At 56.9% G+C, this 7,341-nt stretch overlaps 1 protein-coding gene across 2 annotated transcripts; it reads left to right on the top strand.

The window, feature by feature from the left end:
- Positions 1-594: 594 nt before the first annotated feature.
- RABGGTA (Rab geranylgeranyltransferase subunit alpha) lies at positions 595-7,340 on the top strand. 2 transcript variants are annotated; one of them, XM_006061461.4, is made up of 17 exons: positions 595-751; positions 1,065-1,122; positions 1,293-1,403; positions 1,974-2,098; positions 2,289-2,476; positions 2,734-2,937; positions 3,243-3,326; positions 3,413-3,495; positions 3,584-3,685; positions 3,789-3,894; positions 3,991-4,042; positions 4,185-4,273; positions 4,389-4,477; positions 4,573-4,689; positions 5,308-5,421; positions 6,356-6,443; positions 7,116-7,340. In XM_006061461.4, the coding sequence occupies exons 2-17, from the start codon at positions 1,120-1,122 to the stop codon at positions 7,262-7,264; spliced, it is 1,704 nt and encodes a 567-aa protein (XP_006061523.3). In that variant the 5' UTR covers positions 595-751; positions 1,065-1,119; the 3' UTR covers positions 7,265-7,340. The 2 variants fall into 2 exon arrangements, with proteins under 2 accessions (XP_006061523.3, XP_044781271.2); XM_044925336.2 differs by lacking the exon at positions 595-751 and adding an exon at positions 768-916.
- The last annotated feature ends 1 nt before the right edge of the window (position 7,341 follows it).

Genomic DNA, 7,341 nt, shown 5'->3' with positions numbered 1-7,341 from the left:
TGCAAGACATATGGACTGGAGATACAAGTTTGAGTGCTAGGGCAGTACAGGTAGCAAGAATGTCGATGTAGTCACTCAGAGAAAGTGTGGGCCAGAAGGTCTGTGGACTCAGGACTGATCTCTGAGGAGCTCCAACTTCAAGCAGTTGAAGGCTTGGATTTGTGAACATTCTTCCAGGAGCAGGGTGTGAAGAAAGGAGGAAAGGAGATCAACAACATTTAGGGGAAAACAAGGTGAATAGACGAGAAGAGAGGGACGAAACTGCAGGAGACCAGAACACGGTGTCAAGTCGAGGAAAGTCAGTAGCATCAAACACTGCAGACGTCAACGAAGATAAGGACAGGAAACTTCATGTTAGGTTTGGCAACTAAGAGATGGCCAATGCGGCCAGAGTGAGGTCACTCGAGCGATGAAAGGGTGCGTTTCTGGCTGTTGAAATCTTTTCAACTGAAACGCAGTTTGAGCATCTGGCTGGGAACTGCACCCCGCGCCGCTTTCCCGAGTTCATCAGAGTCAAGCGTTCACACTGACACACCAGAAGGATAACAGGAACTTGGCGTTTTCGAACAGAGCGCGCAGGAATCCTGCGCAGGCGCTTCCGAAGTCGGTCGGCTCTCCCGCGAGCCCCTCCCCAGGCCTGCAGAGGGAGCTGCGCCTCGGAGAATCCAGGGCGTGAGGCCGCTCTAGCCAGCGCTCGGGCTCGGTGGCGGGCGCCGCAGCTCCGCGTCCGGCTCGCCTCCTCCCAGCACAGGTGGGTCCGCCCGCGGTGGGCAGCAGTGCTTGGGAGCCGTGGGGCGGGCGGGTAGCGGCAACCTCTGGGCACGGAGTGGGCCCCATCACCTAAGTGCCCCAACTCGGGCCCGGGTCCGGCGAATTGGGCTGTGGCCAGGGCCGCACGTGTGCAAGTCCGGTTCGGGTGGGTTCCTCCTGGACTTGCAGTGTCTGTCCCGGGACCCCTTAACACCCCAGGGGTCTCCGCCCGGGCTTGCTCACGGCTTCCTGGGGACATCGAGGGGCGGAGCTCCAAGGGGCGGGACTCCCATGATTGACACGTCTTTCGCCAGGTTTCACGGGCACCAGTGGACCCTTCTTCCCCTGCCCTGAATCTGAGCCAGCACCATGGTGAGAACCCTGAGCCCAGCTCCTCACCTCCGCATGCTCATGCCCTTGCCCTTGTCCGGCGTGGGCTTGCCTCCGTTGCCCGATATAAACCTGGGGCTCCGCAGGGGTGGTTCCAGTGGGTCTGCCCCAGCAAGGCAGCCTGCACTCTTGCAACCCGCCCATCCCTATAGCACGGGCGCCTGAAGGTGAAGACATCGGAAGAGCAAGCGGAAGCCAAAAGACTAGAGCGGGAACAGAAGCTGAAGCTATACCAGGCAGCCACCCAGACTGTATTCCAGAAGGTGGGGCCCTCAGAGGTAGTGCTCTCCCACCGTGGCTCCCTTAGCATAGCACTTGGCCAAGAACTGCGCCTCAGAGTCAGGTTGCTTGACTCCACATCTAGGTTCTATCACTTACTAGCTGTGTGTCCTTAGGCAAGCTACTGAATCTCTTTGGACCTCAATTTGCCCATCTGTAAAACAGGGCTAACGATTGCACTTACTGCATATGCTCTGCTATGCTAAGTCACTTCAGTCGTGTCCGACGCTGTGTGACCCCATAGACGGCAGCCCACCAGGCTTCCCTGTCCCTGGGATTCTCCAGGCAAGAACACTGGAGTGGGTTGCCATTTCCTTCTCCAATGCATGAAAGTGAAAAGAGAAAGTGAAGTCGCTCAGTCGTGTCCGACTCCTAGCAACCCCATGGACTTGAAAATCAATGATTGCAAGATTACATATTATCCCATAAAGGGCTTTGTATAGTACTTGTAGTAGAGTGTGGCATTCACAGAACATTCAGTAGTTCTATTTATGTTATGGAGCGCTGTAGCAGAAGAGTGATGTGATCCCTGATCCTGCTATCTATCTTCTCAGCGCCAGGCTGGAGAGCTGGATGAGTCAGTGCTGGAACTGACAAGCCAGATTCTGGGAGCCAACCCTGACTTTGCCACCCTCTGGAACTGTCGACGAGAGGTGCTCCAGCAGCTGGAGATCCAGAAGTACATAGGGGTTTAGGGCCCAAGGAAGACGGCCCTCGCTCTGGCCCTGCCCGGCCTGGGTCCAGGGGTGGAAGAAGAATGGGGCAGCCAGGGGCATAGGCAGAGGGCAGTGGAGGGCTGGGTGCAGAAAGTCAGGGGTGAACTGAGATTGGGTGTTGGAGGGCCCTGACCCCCATTCCTCTGGGCACAGGTCCCCCGAGGAGTTGGCCGCTTTGGTGAAGGCAGAACTGGGCTTCCTGGAGAGCTGCCTGAGGGTGAACCCCAAGTCTTATGGTACCTGGCACCACCGCTGCTGGCTGCTGAGCCGCCTGCCAGAGCCCAACTGGGCCCGGGAGCTGGAGTTGTGTGCCCGCTTCCTCGAGGTTGATGAGCGGAACTGTACGTGCCTGCAGATTCTGTCTCCCTGCCTACACCTGCCCCATGTCCCGGTAGTAGGGCCTCAGTAAGGTCCAGAGTTGGGAGGGATGGCCAGGATGGGCCCACTGAGCTGATGACACAAGGGATGACGAGGTCAAATGTGTCCTCCATGGAGGGCACAGAGGTGTTTCTTGGGGTCTCCAAGGGGATGCCAGGGTCCCAGCCAGGCAGCTCTTCTTGCCCTGCTTCTGAGATGTGTTGTCTGCCTATCCCCCCAGTTCACTGCTGGGACTACCGGCGGTTTGTGGCTGCACAGGCAGCTGTGCCCCCTGCAGAGGAGCTTGCCTTCACTGACAGCCTCATCACCCGAAACTTCTCCAACTACTCCTCCTGGCATTACCGCTCCTGCCTCTTGCCCCAGCTGCACCCTCAGCCGGACTCAGGACCCCAGGGGCGCCTCCCTGAGGATGTGCTGCTCAAAGGTAAGCAGGGTCAAGGCGTGCTTGAGAGGACTCTGCTATGCTGCCCTTCTGACCCTGATGCCTAGGCCTGCTCTTGAAGCTACCACTCGGGAAAATGCCTGGCTCTGGGGATGCATAAGATCCAGCCCCTGGCTGCAGAGAGCCCAAGTGTCCACTTGGCTCCTGATGTACGCAGCCCCTGGGTAAGGCTGGCATCTAAGTGAAACTGAAGGCAGGAAGTTCTCCAAAGAGAGGGCAGTATGTGGGGGTAGACAGGAGCCCAGAAGGGTCCTAACCAAAACCCCATGCCTCCTTGGCCCCTGCAGAGCTGGAGCTGGTGCAGAACGCCTTCTTCACTGATCCCAATGATCAGAGTGCCTGGTTCTACCATCGGTGGCTCCTGGGACGAGGTGAACAGTAGGGAAGAGGCGGGGGATTGGAGCCAAGAAGGAATGGAAGGATATTTAAGGAGACCTGAGACTATTTCTTCCCACAGCTGATCCCCAGGATGCCCTGCGCTGCCTGCACGTGAGCCGGGATGAGGCTTGCCTGACCGTCTCCTTCTCTCGGCCCCTCCTCGTGAGTCCCGAGGCTTTTGCTGAAGGGTACCATGGATGGTGGGCCTGGTGCCGTTGGAGTGATGGTCTGTCTCTGTCCCCTGCACCAGGTGGGCTCCGGCATGGAGACCTTGCTGCTCATGGTTGATGAGTCACCCCTGGCTGTGGAGTGGAGGACCCCAGAGGGCAGGAACCGGCCTAGCCACATCTGGGTATCCCAGGGTTGGTGGGTGGAGTCGGGGCTGGGACAGGGCTGGGGTGGGATAGTCAGAAAAGTGGTGCAGCCTGGGCTTTCTCTTAACCCTGTGCTCCCAGCTCTGTGACCTGCCCGCCACCTCCCTCAACGATCAGTTGCCCCAGCATACATTTCGTGTCATTTGGACGGCAGGCGATGCCCAGAAAGAGTGTGTGCTCTTAAAAGGTGAGCCAGCCTGCAGCCTCCCCGCTTTGCAGCAGCACCCCCCATCCCTGTCTTCCTCTCATGGGTGTCCTCTCCTACCCCTGCTCTGTCTCTCAGGCCGCCAAGAGGGCTGGTGCCGGGACTCCGCCACGGATGAGCAGCTCTTCAGGTGATGAGCACAGGGAGGCACGCAGACAGGAGCAGGGCTGTGCACTCTGGGCAGCTGGGTGGGATGCCGAGGGCTCAAGTAGGTGTCTCAGACTGGCTACTGGGGATGACCAGCACCGCTCCCCCACCCTGCCCACCCTCAGGTGTGAGCTGTCAGTGGAGAAGTCCACGGTGCTACAGTCGGAGCTGGAATCCTGTAAGGAGCTACAGGAGCTGGAGCCTGAGAATAAATGTGAGGCCCGATTCCCCTGAGCTCCTGCTTCTCTAAGGAGGGCCCATCCTAGACAGGCTCCTTGCTAGGAGGAACCAGACGAGACCTTCCTTCCTAATCCCTGCCCTCTCCCCAGGGTGCCTACTCACCATCATCTTGCTGATGAGGGCACTGGACCCCCTGCAGTACGAGAAGGAGACACTGCAGTACTTCCAAACCCTCAAGGCAAGTTGGGTCCGCGGGAGTTGGCACGGGGGCAGCCCAGCACGCAGGGGGCAGGCAGCTGACACACAGTTCCTGTGCCCTCTTCTCCCTGCCAGGCTGTGGACCCAATGAGGGCAGCGTACCTGGACGACCTACGCAGCAAGTTCCTGCTGGAGAACAGCGTGCTCAAGATGGAGTACGCGGAGGTGCGCGTGCTGCACCTGGGTTACAAGGTAGGGCGTGCGCATGCGCCTTCCCCACCCTCACGCCGCTGGCCCACCTCCCTCTTCCTCAGGACCCGGCAGTGTCTATATCTGCTCCTCAGGCCTCAGCCGAGACACTCGGCGTCCCCCGCTTTGCCTTCCATCTCACATGCCCTTCTGGACATTTCTTCCTTAGCTCATTCCATGCTTCTCTCCCTGGGGCAGACCCCATCACCTAACAGCTTGAATAGTTCTCAGAGATTTCTGACAAACTCCTGACTCTCTTTTTCCTCTGTAGTCCTTCCTAATCAATCTCCCCAGCACGTTATTTTTATCATGGCGCTGCTGCCCACCTTTGCTCCCATCAAATCAACTCCGGGCTCGCCAGGCCCTCCCCCGCTAGTGGTCTGTGTTCATCCCAGCACCGTGTACCTGCCCCGCTCCCTGCACCACAGGCCACCGCAGCCCCGTGTCCTTGATCTGGTGCATGTACTGCCGGGGGTGGTGAGGTATGCTTCCCAGCTGCTCCCTCCTGTCCTCAGCTGGGGCCCCCCAGGGCCTTTGTGGGGCACACTGGGCGAAGGCCTGATAAACGACAGCTGAGAGCTGTCCCCCAGGCCTCGCTGGGTATCTCGTCCCCCTCCTCAGGATCTGACGGTGCTCTGCCATCTGGAGCAGCTGCTCTTGGTCACTCACCTTGACCTGTCACACAATCGTCTCCGAGCCCTGCCCCCTGCCCTGGCTGCCCTGCGCTGTCTTGAGGTAAAGCCCCCAATCCTCTGTCATTGTTCTGGGTTTTCCTTTCTGCCTCAGCGATTCTCTTATCTACTTCTTCTCATGTGTCCTTGTGAATACATAGTAACTCATGCTAATGTCTGGGCTGCATACCACTTTCCTCAGTTTATTTCTTATCTTTCTAAATCCCGTTGGCCCCTAGTATCCTGAGCTCACTTTCTCTAAAAAGGCTTCTAACCACTAATATCTCCAAAATTCCTAATCCCTATAAGCTATAGTAAAATATGCTAACATTACAACATTCCTTAAATCTTTAGCTTCTAACTATTTTAATTATTCCTAAGCCCTAAATTCAGCAAACTCCTTTGCCATAAACATTTCCCTTACAAATAGGTTTCAGATAGCAATCCCTCCCATGGCCTCAAGCTGCAGCCTACGTGCTCATCCTGGAACACTCTTCTATAAAGGTCCTTGAACGAATGTCAATGATTAACTTTATGAATTATTCTCTGAGCACAGCTGCAGAAGGCTTTGTGCCTTCTCATGCTCCTCTCAAGAACAGTAAGCACCTTAATATTCCTTTCAACTCAATATTCCCTCCAACTCAGCCAAGGAGAGGAAAAAACAAGTCAGAATCACAAGGCCTAACTCCTTCATCCCAAGTCCGTGCCTGTGGGACAAGGAGAGGGAGTTGGGGCCGTGCCTCCATTTTGTCAGTAATGCCTAACGCGGCTGCCGACACCTTTCCCCTTCCTCCACCTCAGAAGTCTCCCCACCCTACTAAGAGATGTCAGGGTCCTCCAGCCCCGACAGATGACCCCAGCCTTCTCTTCTGTCACCCAGCCTGATCCCAGGAACACTTCCATGCCCTGTAAGCTGATCACCCTGGGCTCCCCAGTGGCTTGTACCAATCCCATACTGACAGCTGCCTGCCTGCCTGCCTTGTCTTCCCTGCTCCCAGGTGCTGCAGGCCAATGATAATGCAATCGAATCCCTGGATGGTGTCACCAACCTGCCCCGGTTGCAGGAGCTCATCCTGTGTAACAACCGTATCCTTCCGTCTGGGTGCCATTCAGACAGCAGGGAGGGCAAGGTGCCACACCAGGAAGGGATGGCCAGGAGGCAGGGCGGGCATGCCCTGGGCGTGAGGAGGGGGTGTTGGCCATCTAAGCTGAGAAGAGGATAGCCTGGCGCTGTATAAGGCTGTCATTGAAAACTGTCATTGTCATTGAAAACTCTCACTGGTAGAGTTTTGCAGGATGGAAGGAAGTGACTCCCTCAAACCTGAGTTCACAAACCGCTGCCTACAGATGCTCTTGGGTACCACATCGTATGTTTAAAATCAGGAGGTTTTATATTCTTTTAAAAATCTAGAATTCTGATTCTTCTCAAAACGTGTAAGCTGAAGCATGCTTTGGCCTGCATTTCCACTTGGGAGCCCTTGGCTATTGATGAATCATGGGCGCCTCTGCAGCAGGGGCTGGCTTTCCCCTTGGCCACAGTTTCCACCACTCCTCTGGGACCATATCCCATCAGGGTCCTGCACCTCCTGCCTGGCCCCCGGCAGGTATCTGCAGCCTAGAGGCCTGTGTCCCACTGGGAAGTGGCCAAGGGGCCCATCCAGCAGGCTGCTCAGTAGCAGTGCTCGTTCTGCGGTGACAGGTGTTCAGGAGCAAGCAGATCTGGAGAACCAGCCGAGCTTTCCTTGACTCCTGCCCAAGGCCTCCAGCAGCCTGCGGTGCTCCAGCCTCTCGCCTCCTGCCCCAGGCTGACCCTCCTCAACCTGCAGGGCAACCCGCTGTGCCAGGCAGAGGGCAGCTCGGAGCACCTGGCCGAGCTGCTGCCTTCGGTTAGCAGCATCCTCACCTAAGAGGCCCTGCCCCCACCCTTGTCCTTTAACTTATTGGAACTGAATAAACAATGAAGAGGGCCCTGAGCACTGCTAAG

Source organism: Bubalus bubalis, chromosome 11, assembly GCF_019923935.1.
Source record: "Bubalus bubalis isolate 160015118507 breed Murrah chromosome 11, NDDB_SH_1, whole genome shotgun sequence".
NCBI lineage: Eukaryota > Metazoa > Chordata > Mammalia > Artiodactyla > Bovidae > Bubalus > Bubalus bubalis.
This window is presented reverse-complemented; position numbering and strand designations above follow the sequence as displayed.